The 18,929-nt window shown below is 49.9% G+C and overlaps 1 protein-coding gene across 19 annotated transcripts in view; it reads left to right on the top strand.

The window, feature by feature from the left end:
• Positions 1-18,929, top strand: part of PCNT (pericentrin) — a 122,527-nt gene that overhangs the window by 21,389 nt on the left and 82,209 nt on the right. For 18 of the 19 annotated variants that reach the window (XM_072640773.1, XM_072640767.1, XM_072640761.1 and 15 more), the window contains 9 exons: positions 204-380; positions 3,624-3,879; positions 10,503-10,558; positions 10,895-11,069; positions 11,824-11,948; positions 12,706-12,817; positions 15,275-15,518; positions 15,898-15,985; positions 17,884-18,067. In XM_072640773.1, coding sequence (XP_072496874.1) covers positions 204-380; positions 3,624-3,879; positions 10,503-10,558; positions 10,895-11,069; positions 11,824-11,948; positions 12,706-12,817; positions 15,275-15,518; positions 15,898-15,985; positions 17,884-18,067 — 1,417 coding nt within the window. The remainder of the gene's footprint in view (positions 1-203; positions 381-3,623; positions 3,880-10,502; positions 10,559-10,894; positions 11,070-11,823; positions 11,949-12,705; positions 12,818-15,274; positions 15,519-15,897; positions 15,986-17,883; positions 18,068-18,929) is intronic. The other variant, XM_072640765.1, reaches the window with a different exon arrangement.

Below are 18,929 nucleotides of genomic sequence, written 5' to 3'. Positions count from 1 at the left end.
TCACATTTTAGAGGCAGGGCAAGTAACGGTCAACAGACCACGTATGAATTGTTCTTGGAGGTTTGGAACAGTTTGCCCTGGAGCTCTTAAGGCTGAGCTTGTGGACTTTCAGAAAGTGTCTTCATTGCTGGAAGACTGCATTCTGTTCTTTCTCTCCTGAAACTGGGCATCCACATTGATTGGCATCGGTTTTCTCTCTTGAGATCCACGAACGAGAACATGATCGTGAGATTGCAGAACTGATTTGTAAACATAAAGACGAGATGAAGCAACTCCAGGATGGACTTCAGAACAAGCACCAACAGATGATGGACGAGCTTCAGCAGCATCTGGGAGCCTTACATGAAACAGAGCTGCAGCAGGCCCAGCTCCAGGCACAGGTAGGGCTTGGCCTTCTCTTGTGGCCGTTGGGTGCATCTCAGACGTAGGGGACTCCCGGACCTGTGGCTTCCTGCTTAGTCCAGGCCTCAGTAGGCTCCCTACAGAGGCCACTCAGTGGCTGGGGGCTGGAGGCTGGAGACTTTCTTAAGGGGCGATGAGATTTCAGACATAGCATCTTCTTAAGCCTCTCCCTTGGGGCTCACACCCAACCAATTTGCATCAAGCTTTCCCTCCCGGACCTCCAGGGAGTGAGACCCCCTCTCCCATCTCCCTTCCTAAGGTAGCTATCACTGATTTCCTGACATCAGCCTTTAGTTTGTCTTGTGGCATCTTCTGCCCACTTGCTCCTCACTGTGGCTGTTGGCATTGATTGGAATAAGCCTGGTCTCTTCCATGTATGGAACGCACCCTTTATTCTGGTCTGATCTCACATCATTCCCTCTTTTGGGCTCCAATCCTACTTTTTCAGCTCCCTGTTTGATCTTTTGACCTGGATGTCCTGGCGGCATTTCAGCCTCGTGATCTTTCCCCCTCCCCTCCCTCTTCAGACAGGCAGGCACTTAGCAATATTCCAGACTGTGCTCTCTTTTCAGGGCATGGCTGCCATCTTCTGAGGCTCCTGGAATCACCCCGATTCCTCCCCAGCTGTTGACAAGTCTTGTCATTTCTGCCTCTGCTGCATCTTGTGTGCTCCCTCACTCAGATGTCTCTCCAGCGTAGACCTTCCTCACCTGGGCCTGGAGCACTGCAGAAGCCTTCCAGAGCTGTTTCTGCCTTGGTCTCTGTGGCCAAGTTCCTCCTTCAGGTCCACTACTTAGGTCACCTTCCTGCTCAGGCACTCCTTGTTAGTTCCCGAATCAAAGAGGGCATCCTGACTTGGACCTCTGAGGCCCTTTCTGACCTGGCCTCCTCTGGCCTTTTCAGGGTTCTTACACTTGACTCCCGGCCAGGGAGATGGACACACTTGGTTTGTTCTTGAATACGATACTCTCTCCTGACTGTCCGGCCCTGTGCACTGGCAGCTGCCCTCTGTTCCCTGCTCATAGTAGGACCTGGCTACTGGCCCGCTGAACCTTTCTCCTCCTCTGGGTGTATTTTGTCTTTGTATGGAGGGGCTTGGAACCCCTCCAGGGCAAGGACTGTGTGTGTGGGTGTGTGGGGGTGTGTGTGGGTGTGTGTTGGTGTGGGTGTGGGGAGTATGGTATGTGTGGTGTGTGATATGTGTATGTTGGTGTGTGTGGAGTATGTGTGTTGGGGGTGTGTATGTGGGGTGTGTGTAGTGGGTGTGGTGGGTAGAGGGTGTCTCTGTTGGCCTCTGTCTTTTGCCTGGTACATAGGTATCACCCAGAGGATGTTTTTTGTCTCATTGATCAATCGAGGGCTCTTTGCTCTGGACAAACTGGCCTTTCCCTCTGCCGTCCCTTTGCACTGGCTGGACCTCCTCAAGGATGCTCTCTTTCTTGCCCACATTTACTCCTTGGAATTCTTAGCTGCTATCTAGACTGAGCATGGGCATTGCCTCAGCCCTTATTTCCTGTTTTCACACCTTGTCTTCTCCCTCTGTCCCCTACCTCTCCGCCTCCCTCATCTATGTATGTGTTGTTTCCCCCTCCTCCCATCTTTCTACACCCTCCTCTAGCCCAGTTGAACATAAGCTCTAGGAGGCCAGACTTGTCTTCACTCTGGTCTTGGTGTCTCCTGTGTTATGTTGTTGTTGGTCAGACTTGTCTGACTCCTGGTGACCTCACGGACCATAGCATGTCCAGCCCTTCTGTCCTTCACTGTCTTCTGGAGTCTGTCCAAGCTCATGCTCATTGCTGCCGTCATGCTATCTATCCGTCACATCCTCTGCTGCCTCAATCTTTCCCAGCCTCAGGATCTTTTCATCATGTATTTCAGCTTCAGCCAAAGTATTTCAGCGTCAGTGTCAGTATCTGATCTTCCAGTGAACAGGCGGGATTAATGTCTTTAAGCATTGACTGCTCTGACCTTCTCGCTGTCCAAAGTCTTCTCTAGCCCCACAGTTGCGAAGCATTGATTCTGCGGTGTTCAGCTTTGCTTAGACTGTTCAAGCCAAAGCCTTGAACTGAATAGGGGCTTATTCCTTGTTAAAGTTCCATTATGTCGTGGGAGAACAAGGCTCAGGACTGGTTGGTATGGACAGCTGGATGTAAGCTCTAAGGAGAAGGAGGGTCTGGAAGAAGCATATGGGAGTGGGAGCCTCCTGGTCTCTGGTCTAAGTGGACAGGAGAGGGAGCCCTGGTACAGAGCTGCAGAGGGCAGCTGAGGGGGCAGAGAGGGCTGGCTGCCTACCCTCTGTGTCCTGGCACGGTTCCTTAGGTGCCAGGCCTAGAGGCCTGAGGGCTACCCGAGTCTTACCTTACCTATCGCAGGTCTTCGGCTGGCCAAACCGGATAAACGTATGAGAGAAGAGACTTTCCAGAGTCGAACAAGGGTTAGGCTTTATTCAGGGTCTTGGTTACATGTGCAGGGGGAACTCTTCCTTAGGAGAGAGAGAAATCTCCCAAGGAGGTAAAGATCTTACAGTAAGAGAATGGAAGCGGAAGTGGAAGTGGGGAGAGAGAGGAGAGGGAAGAGCGAAGAGAGGAGAGAAGAGGGGCCTTCTGTCCTCTAAGGGCCCCTCAGCACTAAGAGCGCCTTCAGGCTTTCCTGACCCTACTTAAGCTCTCCCGCAGCATAGTTTGCACCTGAATACCGTGCCTGTTAGACAACAATAGGTGTGCTCAGACCCGGGCCAATCTCGAGGGCGGGGATGCTCTCTCCCAGCACGTTTCCCATGGGAAGAGGGGGAAATGCATGAGATAGCCTGGTCTAACACCTCAATTCCCTGCTGTTCCCTGGGGGGCCTCATGAGAACTCTAAGGTTTAGAAGTCCTCACTTTTACCCGCCTGAGACTGTCCACATGGAACTGAGCTTACACCCCCAACACTTAGGAGCCTGGCAAGTGCTCGGTGATATGCAGCCCAACCAATCAATAAGTGCCTGCTCCCTTGTGCCTGACCTTGAGCGAGGCCCTTCTAGCATGGTGGCTGTGGAGAGGAGAATGGTTAGTGGGGGAAGCCTGGGAGAGTCTTGTCTGAGAGGAGAGATCCTCAGGGGAGGTGGCTTGGGGCAAAGGAGGGGTGCTTCTGTTCCAGCCCTTGAGGAGGCCTCTCCCTCTGAGAGAGGCAGCAGCACATTTGGTCTGCGTTGGCTAACCTGCGATTTGTATCCGTTGTAGACTCTCCACAGCCTGGAACTGGAGGCTCTGCGCCTGAGCTTGAGTAACCTGCACACGGCCCAGCTGGAGCTGACCCAGGCTAACTTGCACAAGGAGAAGGAGACGGCCTTGGTGGAGCTCCGGGAGATGCTCAATGACAAGCGGGCACAGGAGGTGGCGCTCGTGCAGAGCCGCCAGCAGTATGAGCTGGAGCACATCAAGGAGCAGCATCGCAAGGAGACAGAAGAGATGACCTCAAAGCACCAGCAGGACCTAGGTACATTATGCCCTCACTGGCCTCCTTCTGGGAAGGTCTGGCAGCAGCCCCCCAGCTGCCTGGCTCAGCAGGCAAGGCTGGGGCTCCAGGCTCCTCTCTGATCTGTCCAGGCCGTGTGACCTGAGCCAATGCGTTATAATGGGCAGCAGGCATGTGGGCAGCAGCAGGCATGTGGGCAGCATAGGAAGTCACAGGTCTGGGGGGCAGAGGGACTTCTCTTGCCTCCAGTGCTTCATGTATGTAATCTGCACCTGCACACATGTATGTTCCTAGCTGGGGTTGGGTGTCTTTTTGTTATTGTTATTATGAATTTATTTTTAATTTTCAACATTCACTTCCACAAGATTTTGAGTTCCAGATTTTCTCCCCATCTGTCCCCTCCCCAACCCTGACAGCATGCATTCTGATTGCCCCTTCCCCCAATCTGCTTTCCCTTCTAGAACTCCCCCCCACCGCCCCAACATCCCCATCCCTTCTATTTTCCTGTAGGGCAAGATAGATTTCTATACCCCATTGCCTGTATATCTTATTTCCCAGTTGGGTGAAAAAACAAATTTCAACATTTATTTTTGAAACTTTGAGTTCCAAATTCTCTCCCTTCCTCCCTCCCTACCCACCCACCCTCATTGAGAAGGCATGCAATTTGATTATTTGGGTTATATATGTGTAGTAATGCAAAACACTTCCATAATTGTCATGTTGTGAAAGACTAACTATGTTTCCCTCTATCCTATCCTGCCCCCATTTATTCTGTTCTCTCCTTTATTCTGTCCCTCCTCAAAAGTATTTGTTTCTGATTACCCCCTCCCCCATTTGCCCTTTTCTATAATCCCCTCTCTCTTGTCCCCTTTTCCCCTACTTTCCTGTAGGGTAAGATAGATATCCATACTCAGTTGAGCACGTATGTTATTCCCTCCTTAAGCCAAATCCAGTGAGAGTAAGTTTCACTCATTCCCTCTCACCTCCCCCACCCCTTCCCCTCATTGTAAAAGCTTTTTCTTGCCTCTTTTATGTGAGATAATTTATTTCATTCTACCTTTCCTTTTCTCACCCCTTAATTTTATTCTTTAGATATCATCTCTTCCTATTCAACTCACCCTGTGCACTCTGTCTATATCTATTTTTCCTCCACCTACCCAAATACTGAGAAAGGTCTCATGAGTTACAAATATCATCTTTCCATGTAGGAATGTAAACATTTGAACTTTAATAAGTCCCTTATGATTTCTCTTTCCTGTTTACCTTTTCATTCTTCTCTTGATTCTTGTCTTTGAAAGTCAAATTTTCTATTCAGTTCTGCTCTTTTCATCAAGAGTGCTTGAAAGTTCTGTATTTCATTGAATGACCATTTTTTCCCCTGAAGTGTTATACTCAGTTTTGCTGGGTGGGTGATTCCTGGTTTTAATCCTAGCTCCTTTGACCTCTGGAATATCATATTCCAGGCCCTCCAATCCCCTAATGTAGAAGCTGCTAAATTTTGTGTTATACTGATTGTGTTTCCACATTACTTGAATTGTATCTTTCTGGCTGCTTGCAATATTTTCTCCTTAACTTGGGAACTCTGAAATTTGGCTACAATATTCCTAGGAGTTTTCCTTTTGGGATCTCTTTCTAGAGGCAATTGGTGGAGTCTTTCAATTTCTATTTTACCTTCTGTTTCTATAATATCAGGTCAGTTTTCCTTGATAATTTCTTGAAAGATGATGTCTAGGTTCTTTTTTTGATTATGGCTTTCAGGTAGTCCACTGTTTTTAAGTTATCTCTCCTGGATCCATTTTCCAAGTCAATTGTTTTTTCCAGTGAGATATTTCACATTGTCTTTTATTTTTTCATTCTTTTGGTTTTGTTTTATTATTTGTTGGATTCTCATAGAGTTATTAGCTTCCATTTGCTCCATTTTAATTTGTAAGGAATTATTTTCTTCAGTGAGCTTTTGGACCTCCTTTTCCATTTCACCAGTTCTGCTTTTTAAGGCATTCTTCTCATTGGTTTTTGGATCTCTTTTACCATTTGGGGTGCTCTATTTTTTTTTAATTTACTTATTTTAAGTTTTCAATATTGATTTCCACAAAATTTTGAGTTCCACATTTTTCTTCCCATCTCTCCCCTCCCCCTACCCCAAAGTGCCGAGCATTCTAATTACTCCCTTCTAACATCCCTCCCTTCCCTTATCCCCATCTTCTCTTTTGTCCTGTAAGGTAAGATAAATTTCTGTACCCTATTACCTGTATTTCTTGTTTTCCAATTATATGCAAGAACAATATTGAACAGTTGTTCCTAAAACTTTGGGTTCTAACTTCTCCTCCTTCCTCCCTCCCCACCCATCCACATTGGGAAGGCAAGCAATTCAATATAGGCCATATATGTGTAGTTTTGCAAATGACTTCCATAATAGTCATGTTATGTAAGACTGTATTTCCCTCCATCTTGTCCTGCCCCCTGCTTGTTTTATTCTCTCTTTTGACCTTGTCCCTCCCTGAGTGTTGATTTCTAATTTCTCCTTCCTCCCATTGCCCTCCCTTCCATCATCCCCCCACCTTGCTTATTCCCTTCTTCCCCACTTTCCTGTATTGTAAGATAGATTTTCATACCAAAATGAGTGTGCATTTTATTCCTTCCTTGAGTCGAATGTGATGAGAGTAAGCTTCACATTTTCCCTCTCACCTTCCCCCTTTTTCCCTTTCTTTTAAGTCTTTTTCTTGCCTCTTTTATGAGAGATAATTTGCCCCATTCCATTTCTTCCTTTCTCCTCTCAACATATTCCTCTCTCACCCCTTAATTTCATTTTTTTAGATATCATCCCTTCCTATTCAACTCATCCTGTGCACTCTATTTTTTAAGGTGTTATTTTCTTCAGCATTCTTTTGGGTCTCCTTTAGCAATCAGTTGACTCATTTTTCATGATTTTCTTGCATCATTCCCATTTCTCTTCCCAATTTTTCCTGTACTTCTCTTACTTGATTTTCAGAATTCTTTTTGAGCTCTTCCATGACCTCAGTCCAGTTCATATTTTTCTTGGAGGCTTTGGATGTAGGAGCTTTGACTTTGTGGTCTTCTTCTGGTTGTAGATTTTGATCTTCCTTGTCACCAGAGTAACATTCTGTAGTCTTCTTTTTTTTTTTCCCTCTGTTTGCTCATTTTCCCAGCCAGTTACTTGACTCTTTAGCTCTGTGGTAAGGTAGTGCTCTGCTTCCAGAGTGGAGAGTGCACTGTCCCAGGCTTCAGGGGTTTTCTGCAGCTGTTTTCAGAGATATTTCTAGTGACCTGTAAGTTTTTAGTTATTCCAAGTTTGTGTGATTAAAAGAGAGGTGTGTTTCCTCCTCCTGGTGTGTGCTGTGGTCTGTGAGTGACCTCAAGCACTCTTTGCTTTCTTGGAACTGTGAGGAAGATTCACGTCTATCAGCCACCACATGCTTTGCCACACCCATGCTCCTCCTCACCCCAGGACCACCACTCAGGACTGCAATTCAGATCCAAGCAAGGACAAAGCAAGAGAATCCTGCCCCAGAACCAGCAAAGAGATCCCTGCAATTCCCCTCTGATTAGCTGCTCGATCCCCCCACTGTCTGTGGACTGAGAGCCACTGACACTGCCCTGGGGCTTTAGTCAGACCACTCTCCTCTCTCACCCAGGTTCCAAAGTCCTTTTCTACTGACCCTCTAAGTTGTTTTTGGTGCTTGTGGGTTGAGAAGTCTGCAAAATGCCTCAGCTGCCTGTTATTCAGTCCTCTGAGGATTGCTGGGGCCAGTCTGTGATGGTGCAGCCCACACTGGACTGCGTTCCTCTCCCAGCATGGTGCAACAGACCTTTCTTGTCAGCCTTCCAGATTGTCTTGGGCTGGAGACTTATTTCTCTCCATCATTTTGTGGGCTCTGCTGCTCTAGAATTTGTTTAGAGTCATTTTTTACAGGTGTTTGGAGGGATTTGGGGGAGAGCTCAAGCAAGTCTCTGCCTTTACTGTAACCTCTTGGCTCTGTGCTGGCATCATTTTTTTGCTGTTTGGTTACCTGGTGTCCCTTCTGAAAGGAAGAGACACTTGCTAGAGCTTGCAGCCCTAGAGACTGTGCTCAGAAGTGCAGGTCCTTCTGAAGAGGATCCAGGAGTCTCCTTTGTGCCTTCTCGGCCTCTCCTGGGCCTGGCCCCATCCTGACTCCCCACGAACACTGTGCTTTCTTAGGCAGAGTGGGGAAGAGTACAGGAGTGGGGGAAAGAGAAGGGGCTCTAATTCAGAAGCCCAGACAAGTCACAGGACCTCTGGGAGCCAGGGAGGCCTCTAAGCTAAGGCCCTTCCAGTGTTTAAGCTCGGGGTTGTCCATTTTACTCCTATGAATGTGAGAACTTTAGGGAACTGATTGTTGGCCTGAATTTACACTGGGATTGGACATTAGCAAACACAATTTAAGTCTTTCTTGATTCACAGAGGCAGCAGGTAGGTCAGTTCATAGAGCCCTAGGCCTGGAGTCTGGAAGACATAGGTTCAAATTCAGCCCCAGGTACTTACTAGCTATGTGACCCTGGCCAAGTCACTTTACCTGTGCTTGCCTCAGTTTTCCCAGCCATAAGATGGGAGTAATAACAGCAGCTACATCCTAGAGTTCTTGTGAGTAATAAGATCATATTTGTAAAGCACTTGGTACTGTTCCTGACATAGAGTGACTGCTCTAAATGCTTGGACCCTTCCTTTCCATTCCCTTCATCATGATGATCCTGAGCTATAATACTCAGCTGGGAGGCAGTGATGCCTGCACCTGTTGAGCCCCAGCCTCTCAGCACTGTTCCTTGTGATGATGGGGGCCATAGTCATGGAGGAGTAGGGTGCCCCAGCTCTCCCTATGGGGAGAGGCTTCTCCCTCTGCTCCCTGCCTCCTGTGCTAGAGCCTTTGGCCAGACTTAAAAGATTGGGTGTGGTCTGCTCCAGGTGTGCTGAGCATCCCCCATGTTTTGAGTTTCTGTTTGGGTCAGGCCTGGAGTTTCATTGGTGTAGAGAATGCCTAGTGAAGCACCTTCCCCAGACTTACTCAGCACCTTAGAGATTGACCTCGGTCACACAGCCTCTGTGTGTGTGTGTGTGTGTGTGTGTGTGTGTGTGTGAGAGAGAGAGAGAGAGAGCTCACACAGAGAGATTAGAAAAGGGAAGAAGGAGAGAGAGATGGAGGGGGCAGAGGAAAGCGCCAAGACATGGGGTACCCTGGGCTGGGGGTGGGGAGGGGACGCTTCACAAGAATATGGCTTGGATAGACTTTTAGCTGCTGGTGCTGTGAGAAGATGGTGCCACCACATGAAGGTGAGTCTGATTCCCTGGTGTCCAGGTGGCCAGATGAAGGGACATCTTCTAGGTGTTTCCCCAGAATGCAGCTGCCCCGGAGCAACTGGACTCTAGTCCTTTGTCTGCAGCTAACTTTGGCGAGCTGGTGAGGCCTCTTTGCCCTCCTTTGAGAAGTGAGGCTGTGAGAGCAGCTCGAATTCTCAGCCTTTTTGCTGTCAGGACTCTTTCCACTCTTAAAGATGAGCTCTTGTGAGTTACATTTATTAATATTTACTTGAACCAAAATGAAACCATCCTAAGTACTATTTATTAGGAGCCCTGAGGGACCTGCTGGGGTTGCCCTTCAACAAGTGTCCAACTGGACCGCCCCTGGGTTGTCCTGCTCCCTGTGGCTGGGCCTGGCTGCTTCTCCGTAGCTCACACAGCCCCTTCATTGGAACTCTGGGGAAGAGGTGTGCCTTAGGCCCGGAAAGGAGTCTGGGCATGTTTGCTTGAAAGTCTTTGTGAAAGGGATTCTTTATGCCAGAATTTCTTTGTGCATTTCTTCTCTGACAAGTCTGCAGGTTCATTTGCAAAGGGTCTCTTCATTCCACTCCTGCACGGGCGTGGGTTGTGCACTGGACTTTTGCAGACCATGGTGCTTTTGGAAAGGGCACCAGGCCCAGTGGTTACTGTCAGCTTCTCTCAGGGTTGGCAGAACATGGCTCTTCCAGGTCTTGAACCCAGTTAACAGTTAGTTGCAATAAGCCAATGTTCCTTTGTTGCTGTCCCAGCCCAGGCCTCATGACATCCCATTTGCTCTGGTGCTTCTTCCTTCAGAACATGTCTCACATCTCTCTTTTTCCATCTCTGCCTCTCTCTCCCAGGGAGCCCTGTCATACCTGCTCACTGGGGCTCCCTTCCTCTCCCTGTTCTCCATCTTGCCTGGTACTACCAGAGGAAGAAGCCTGGGAGTGGCTAAGTCTTAATCAGGGCATTTCTTCCCCATAGACTCATGCCAGCCGCCCTCAGTGTTGGTGTTGCCTCATTTCACATTTTCAGCATCCAACCTGAATTTGCCCCTGGTGACTGGTGTCCACATGTCCCATCCTGTGGAGCCAGCAAGAAGAGTGTCTGTCCCTCGTCCACATACTTTGAGACCTGTGTTGTGCAGGCCAGCCATGACCAAGTCCTTCCCTTGCACTCTAGGCCCTGGTCCACCCTGGTAGTCCCCTTCCTCTTTTCCTGGAAGGCCAAGGCTGTGCCCTCCACAGCCAGGCAACAGGAAGGAAGTCAGCTGCGGACTGAGAAAGTGTGACAGAGAGGGCTGTTGAAAAGCTCACTTGGTGTTCACAATTGGCTCTATTTTTTATTTCAGCTGACTTGGAAAAGAAACTAGAATTAGAAAAGGAGTTGCATGCGCAGATGTTAGAGGTACTCCCTTCTTGCTTTGGTTTGCTTTTTGTTGGGGGTGGCATGCAGCACTGGGCCCTGAACCACTCCACTTGAGTTTCCCTGGCACACACCTTGTAACCATAAGGCTTGGATGCATTTCTTTCTCTCTGTCCAGTGGGGATCACTGTGGTCTTGACCTCTGTATGGGGGGTGAGGATCTGATGGCATGAAAGGTGTCAAGCTCTTGACCAGCCCGGGAGGGATCTGTGAATGGTTCCCACTGATCTCCCCCTTTTCTCCCCATTTCCCCTGACCCCACCTACTGTCTGTAGGTCCTTCAGAGGGGCCTGTGGTCTGTGTTTGATATTTTGCCAGAAACTCAAGGGAGACTGGGACTTGGAGCGGGGCTTATGCTTAAGACGGTTAGAGGAAGAGCTAGCCCAAAAGCATCAGGCAGAAGTGGAGGGCGTGCGCGAGGCTCTGAGGGCCCAATTAGCCAACCAAAAGGCTGAGCTAGAGAAGATGGGCCAGGACAAGGCCCAGGCTGAAGGTAGGGCTCTGGTGCGGGAGCGGCAAGATGGGACAGCGAGGTGGGGCGGCAGGATGGGACAGCGAGGTGGCGCGGCAAGGTGACTCAGCTTTATTTCCAGTGGGTCTGAACGCTTTGTGAGCCATGAGGAAAAAGTCTGTGTGTGCGAGGGAGGAACCTGAGCTCTCCTGCCTGTGGTGCGCTGGCTAAGTCACTCAGCCTCTGTCTGCCTCCCAGATGCTCGTAGGGATTGAGGGAGATGATATTTGTACAGGGCCTGGTTTTCCTTCCATTCCCTTTCCTTTTCCTTTTCAAATTTAGTTTTAAATCCCCTTGCCATATTAGACTTTGCCCCAAGTAAGAATGTTAATGGCATTTTAGCATCAAGAGGGCATCATTTCTTCATGGATGGGGGGGAGCAGGGGTGGGGAGCCTGCAGCCTTGAGGCCACATGTAGCCCTTAAGGTCCTGAGTCCAAGTTTTACAGAAGAAATCCTTTTATTAAGGCTTTATTAATCCTTTTTATTTGTTCTCTGCAGTTGGGATTCAGCCAAAGGGCTGTACTTGAGGGCCCAGAGGGCCACATGTGGTCTTGAGGCGGCAGGTTCCCAACCCAACCACTTTACTGTTTCTGCTTGTGGAGAAAGGGAAGGCTGTCTTGTCTGGGCCTGGGCGGCAGGTTCAGCCAGTCACCTGGGGCCTATGCACTGACTGGCCTGCTGTGCTGAGCTAGGCGTTGACCATGGGCATCCTCCTGGGGCTCCTTGTCTTGCAGCTGCTCTCAGAAGCGAGCAGGCCCAGCACCGTGTGGCACTGCAGGACCTTCGCCAGGAACTACAGCTTCAGCATGACCAGTACTTGGAAGATATGAATCTGAAATTCAGAGAAAAGCAGCAGAAGGTGGGTGCCCAGACGTGGCTTCAAATGGTCATTAATCAGCAGCATGGAGAGACTTTGGAATCACCTTTAGGGTTTGGGGGGAGGGTATTATTTCACATCTTGTCCTTAGGGACAGTGTCCTCACTTATAATGTCAAAAGCCTTGGTCCTTTATTTTGTTGGGGAAGAGTGATTTCTGGAGCCCTCATGGAGTTCCTGGTGTGAAAGCTCTCCACTGAGGTGAGCAGCAACTTGCTTGGCTCCTGTGACCTTAGGGCTTGGGTCCCTTCTTAGGCCAGTGACTGGCCTGCTGTCCTAAAGCTTTGATCCTGAGGCTGTCCAGGGGACATCCACATTGTCCCCTTACCCTATCTGTGTTTGTGATAATGACAGCTGGTGTGTGCGTGTGTGTGCGTACGTACATGCGTGCATATGTGTGCATGCTGTGCTATACTCCGCGGTGTGAGTGCCTTGTTTTCTCTCCTCCGAGGGCTCCAGCATGACTCCAGTGGGCGTTGACACCTGTTTTACAGTTGTGGAAACCCATGTTCAGAGAGGGCCTAGGACTTGGCCACCAGGTCACGGCTTGCAGTCATCCCTCCGAGCTGCTCCCTGGGATCATGAACAATGTCAGCACCCTTGCGCCCAGGCCTCCTGAGCCCCTGGTGTACTCGCCTACATGCTAGTGTTTGAAACTCATCCCGGAGTCGGTAGCACTGATGTGATGCACTTAGTTGAGGCACCAATATTCTGCCTGATGGCTTTCCTCTTCTGTGCAGCTGGACTCACTCCAAGCCTCCTATGAAGAGCTGCAGGCTCAGTCTCGAGAGGAAATCCAGCAGCTGTGGTCTCAACTGGACTCCACACGAGCAAATCGACAGGAGTTGAACGGTAAGTTTGCATCATTGCAATCGGCCAGCGCTGCCTCCAGTGCATGAAGCATTGTGTTACACACTGAACGGTTCCTGCCCTCAGGAAACTAGCTTTCCTTCAGAGGAAATAATGTGGATGGTATGGGGGACTCCCAGTAAGAGAACTCCCTCCATCGACGTGGGTCACTCCTTCCTCTGCAGCTCAGAGTTGTCAGAGCATTGAGAGGATAAGTAAGTTAAATGCCCAGGGTCACATGGCCAGGAAGTGTCAGAGACAGGACAGGAGCTGATAAGGGTCTTGCTGGCCTTCAGCCTGGCTCTCCACTCCCTGCCCTGCCACCTCTTGTTTTTGCTAAGTATGTCTAGAATAAACAGAGGGCTACTGGGAGGAGCCCTGGTACAGAAGAGGCTGCTGTATCCCGGGCGTGTGGAAAGCTGTGCTGATGGCCTGTGGACCAGGGCTTGATGTGTCAGGAAGCAGCCTCCCTGTGGAAGTCTTGGGGACAGATCCTTTAAGAAGTCCTCGGTATGCTGGGCCAAGTTACTCTCACACCTGAGAGGGAACTCCCAAGTCCTGGAATTCCAGGTATTTCTCAAAGCCTGATTCCTCTCAGGGGCCGCATTTTGGAATCCCTGGCAGGTTGTCTAGGATTGAGCACTGTAACCTTCAGTTACATCAGCACTTAACAGAACAAGGATGATGAATTTCCTGCCCCTCCCAGCAAATGAAACATAAAACTGGGAAATAGGGGTCAGTCAGGATTGGCTGAGGGTTGTTGTCCATACATGCTAGCATGTGCGTGTGTGAACATCCATCTTGTTCTTGTGTGCGTGTGTGTATGTGTATGAGTGTATGGGTGTGGGTGTGTGATGAAGTTTGTCCTTATTTTAGTCAGCTGTTAGCAAACCTTTATTAGGCACCTACTGTATGCTAGATGCTGTGCCAAGTCTAGAAGATACAAAAAAAGGCGAAAGACCATCCTGGCTCTCAAGGGGCCTCCCAGTGTGATGAGGGAGACCATGTGCCAGCAGCTCCTCCCCAACGAGGTGTTTCCTGCCTACCTTGGGCATAGTCAACAGAGGGAAACCACTGCAGGGGGGCTCTTCTGGAAGGGATCTCAGTGAGCCAAGTGGAGAAGGAAGAGCGTCCAGGTCATGGGGCAGCTGGGAGGCTGGGGACACGGGATCCAGAGTGCATGTTGGGGAGTGAGGTGTGAGAAACCTGGAAAGGGAGGAAGGAGCAAACAGAGCATCTTCTCTTTGATCCTAAAGGCCAGAGGGAGCCATTGGAGGCTATGGGGCTGGAGAGTGACATTGTCAGACCTGCACTTTAGGGCATCCCTTTGATGGCTGAGTGGAGAGAGGATGAACTAGAGCAGGGGAGTTGGCAGCGCCCCCCCCCCCCCCAAGCTGCTGTGGTAACAGTCCAGGTGTGAGGAAATCAGGGTCTGCACCAGGGTAGGGGCAAGTTCAGGAGAGGAGACGGAGATCCAGGAGGGCTTGAAGAGGTGACATTGGCAGGCTTTGGCACCAGTATTGAATGTGGAGGGGTACAGAAATGGAGAAATGAGGCAGAGTGGTGGGGCTTGGGAGAATGGCAGTGGGACGTCTAGCTTCAGATGTCTGACCAGAGGTCAGCGGAGAGATTGGGGAAGGAGCAGTAGATTGGAGAATCATCAGCGTGTTGTTGTTCAGTCATCTCAGTCATGTCTGACTCTCCATGGCCCTATTTGGGGTTTTCTTGGTAGAGATATTGAAGTGGTTTGCCATTTCGTTCTGCAGTTCATTTTACAGATGAGAAAAGTGAGGCAGACAGGGTGCTGACTTGCTGAAGGTCATACAGCTGCTACGTGTCCGAGGCTGGATTTGAACTCAAGTCTTGCTGACTGAAGACGCAGCCTTCTGTCCACAGCACCACCCCATTACCTTAATGGTCATTAATTCCATGGGAGCTGATGATACCACCTAAGTGAAGTTGTACATGATAGAAGAGAAGAGGGCTGGGACAGAACCTTTGGAATACTTGGGGTTAATAGGCATGACTGGAATAAAAATGGAGTGAAAGAGCCTGAGAAGGAGTGGCCAGGACAGGTGGGAGGAACACGCGGAGAGAGAGAGTGGTGACAGTGTGCAGAGCATGAGGACGGATTTGGTGAGAATTAGAGGTAGTGGGCATCAGCCTGTGCATAAAGAACGGCCTGCCATGTTCACCTTGGCCTGGATGCCAGGGTCCACTTAGAAGTGAGAAGGCCCCAGTCATGGGCAGGTGCAGCCAGCAAGGCCAGTGAGGCATGTCAGGCTCCGTGCAGCCTTCAGAGCCCTGCTTGGCAGGTAGTCAGTCTCTTCTTGGCATTTGGCAATGCTGGCCCTCTCGTCGCGGTCTCCTCCCATTGTCCTCCAGAAGCCTTGGTTCTTGGGAGGCTGCTGGCCGAGTACTCTAGATTTCCAGTGACATGAGGCCTTTTTCTCATACCAGAGCTCAAGGAGCAGCTTCTGGCTCGAGCGTCCCATGTCGAGCAGATGGAGCATCTCAAGCATGACTTTGAGGAGCAGCAGCAGCGGAGGAGGAGCGAGCATGAGAGTGAGCTAGAGCAGCTGCGTCTCTACTTTGAGCAGAAGCTTCGGGCTGCTGAGGAGAGCTACCGAGAAGACTTGTATCTGCTCCATCAGAGGCTGCAAGAGGTCAGGGAGGACTCCTTCCTCGACTCAGCGGATGTCAGGTAAACGGAGGTAGCCTGGGCCGTCCGTTGACCCAGCCTCACATCCGTACTTCCCAGTCTGGGCTTGATCTTGAAGGGACGAAGGACATTTGTCCCTGCTGGGCTGGCCTCCCCTGGGCAGGTGTCTCTGGGGTCTCCATTTTCTTCCGACTCTCCTCTTGCCAGGAGCCACAGTAGATGAGAGCCCCTTCTAGTCCTTCCTTTTTCCTCAGACTTATAAGGGAAAAGTTCCCCCAGAAATAGTGAGTTGGGTTTTTCTGCCGTCTTGGAAGAACTTGTGCCTTCATTCCCTTGAGCAGAGAGGACCAGGGGGCTGGCCAGCAAGCTGCCCCGCTGGGACGTGGGAGGGTGCGGGGCTTCATTCCTCTCTCCTCTGTAGTTGGTCCATTGGGTTCGTGGAAGAGGATTCTGAAGTGGAAAGAAAAGCCCACCTGGAGCAGCTGATGCTTCAGCTAGAGCAGCACAAGGTGAGCACATGGTCTCCAACTCGGGCAAGGAAAGCTTCTGGGCACCAGTTGCCAGGGGAAGGACTTGGCAGTTTCTCCCCGCTGGGTCTTCTGTGACTTTGGAATGAGGAGGATGCTTGGGGCCAGAGGACACTCAGCTGCAGCCCTGTGAGCAGCAGTTCTTCAGGGGCAGAACTCACTGGGAGCTCAGGGACTTCTTGTCCTCCTGAGTCAAGATTCGTGATTTTCTGGGATCTCCCTTTCCTAAACTTTGACATGGGGGGGTGCTTTTTTCTCCCCCCATTTATGAGTCATTAACCTTCCAGGAGGGAACATGCTGGTTTTTAACATGACCGGGTCTGTCTGGGATTCTGGTGGTTGAAAATGTGCTTGGTGTGGGATCTGGTGGCAAGGCAGAGGTGGGATGGAAGTGGGATGGCCTCGGGTTGGCATCATGCCTGCCCTTAAGGGGAAGGCCTATTTCATTTTGATCTCTATGTCCCCCAGCCCAGTCTGAGCACAAAGCAGAGGCTTTTTTTAAAGTTTTGAATTCCAATTCTATCTCTTCCTCCCCTCTCCCCGAGCAGTCCAATATAGATTATACATATGTAATCATGGAAAGCATTTCAATGTTACTCATTTTGTATAAGAAGACTCAAAAAAAGAAGGTGAAAAGTAGTGTGCTTCAGTCTGTATTCAGACACCTTGATGCTTTCTCTGGAGCCAGATAGCATGTTTCATCCTGAGTCCTTTGGAATTGTAGTAGAGGCTTTTTTAATTAGTGCTTTGGGGGAGCTACCTGGTAATGTGGTGAGCGCCGGACCTGATGGGGGCTCACATCCAACCTCTGTTCTCTGTGTGACTCTGGGCTGGTCACTTAACCTTCCTGTCTCAGTTTCCTCATCTGTAGAGTGGGCATAGTAACATCTACCTTCTTCTCCTAGAGTTGTGGAGTAAGATGAAATTATATCTGTAAAACACTTTGCAAACCTTAAGGTGCTCTATAAATGTGAACATTTAGGGTTAGGTTCTAAAAATGCATACAGATTCCTTTTGTTATTATTATTGATGTAAAATGCATACATTGTGCATGAATCCGATGAGACCATAGCCCAGTGCCCTCCCAGTGCTGTGAGAAGTGTCAAATGCCCTGAGCCTGCTCCTCATGACCCTTCCTGTGGTCCTGCTGAGGCCTGTGATCTTGGGCATGTGCCTGGCCCAGAGGGGCTGAAGTTTGCTCCGTCTTAAAGCAGGAAGTGGCTCTTGCCCCCAGTCCCTGCCTCTCGAGGGTTGCCCAGTGGAAGACATCCTGACACCCTGGGAACTCTGAAGACTCTGGCAGGAGCTTCTTTTCCTATTCAGGTTCTCCAGGACAGGGACTTGTCTAGCTTCTCAGGCCAAGGCTGAGATGTAAGGAAACCAGTGTTTACAGAGTTTGGAGAAGAGAGAACTGAGTGTTAGCCACGGTTATCCATGGTGGTGATAGGGTAGGTGAGGCCTGGAGACAGTGAGCATCTCATCTGTCTCAAGGAGTATTGGGAATTTGGTTTGGAGCTCTGTTCTAGCAAAGGCTTGAGGCCTGAGCTCAGGCACTCCTCTCTGTGTTTGAAGAGGAGCCTTTCCCTGCTCTCCTTAAGTGAAATTGTGCTGACTCTTGGTGGGCATACATTAGTTACCCTAACTTAATGTGATGTGTTCTGGAGTTTAAATGAGGATGAGCTGAGAGAAGGCTGGCCCCTGGCTCATGGGGATAGTCTCAGGGTTTTGGGAGACCCTGGTGCTACTATGGAGTTGTGTAAGTCCTGCTGGGTTCTTGGGCTCCATGCTGGCCAACAGGATGGTGCCTTAGCACCGGGGCGAGCCAAGGAGGGGACACAGAGAAGACTGACTTTTGACTCCAGTGCCCTTGTCTTCTGTAGGAGGGGATAGCACATCTGAGGCTGCAGCTCGAAGAGAAACACAGGGATGAATTGGACGCGTTAAAGGCTTCTCTGGAGACTGATCACAAAGAGAAGCATGTGGCAGAGATGGAACGGGAGAGGCGCCAGCACTGCCGAGACCTTGAAGAGCTGCGTGCCCACCTCACAGAGGAGCACAGGAAAGGTAATGCTGGTCCTGCCGCAAGCAGCCAGCCCTCCCCATTTGGGTGGCCCGGACTCATCACACTGTCCCTTGTCTTTAGCTGACATTTTTCAGTGAGAAGTAGACATGAAAAAGAAAAGGGGATGACGAGCAGAAATTTCTGTCTATCTGAACCTGTCCTTCATTGTGGGAGAGTCTAACAAGACAAGAGCCTACTCTTGTCTTCCCTGGCACAGCTCTTTGGAAACAGTTTCTGAGGGAAACCCTTCATTGCCATATAAAAGCAGCCCTTGGGCCGATTCAGTGGGGTCCAGTCTGGCCTAATCCAGTCTAGTTCAGTCCAGCGTGGTCCATTCCAGTCTAGTTTCGTTCAGTCTAATCTAGCCCAGGCCAGACCAGTATGATGTAGTCCAGTCCACTTAGGCCCAATCTGGTTCAGTCTGATTCAGGTGGTCCAAGCCAGCTCAGTCTAATCTAGTTGAGTCTGGTTCAATCTGGTTTGATCTGACCCAATTCAATCCAGTCCAACAAATTGACATTAATCCTACTGCATGTAAGGCACTGTGTTAGTTGGGTATTGAAAGGTTTCTAAAGGCACAGTCTTTGACCTCAGGGAGCTGACCTTTTGATCGTGGGGTGGCTGGGGGATGATGCCCACCCTTAGAAGTTTCAGCCAAGACAGGGTTTTGGTCAGGGAAGGAACAAACGGTTGGAGGCCATCAGGGAAGCCTTCCTGGAGAAGGAAGTACTGCCCTGAGCCTTGGGGGAAGAGAAGGATTTCCCAAGGAGTCTTTGAGGAGTTGCCTACCCAATCACATGACTGTCATTACAAAGCCTCCACCAGACCTGCTTCTTTGGTCACCATGTAAGTCCCTGGGCTAGC

This window comes from Notamacropus eugenii, chromosome 2, assembly GCF_028372415.1.
Source record: "Notamacropus eugenii isolate mMacEug1 chromosome 2, mMacEug1.pri_v2, whole genome shotgun sequence".
Lineage (NCBI taxonomy): Eukaryota > Metazoa > Chordata > Mammalia > Diprotodontia > Macropodidae > Notamacropus > Notamacropus eugenii.
This window is presented reverse-complemented; position numbering and strand designations above follow the sequence as displayed.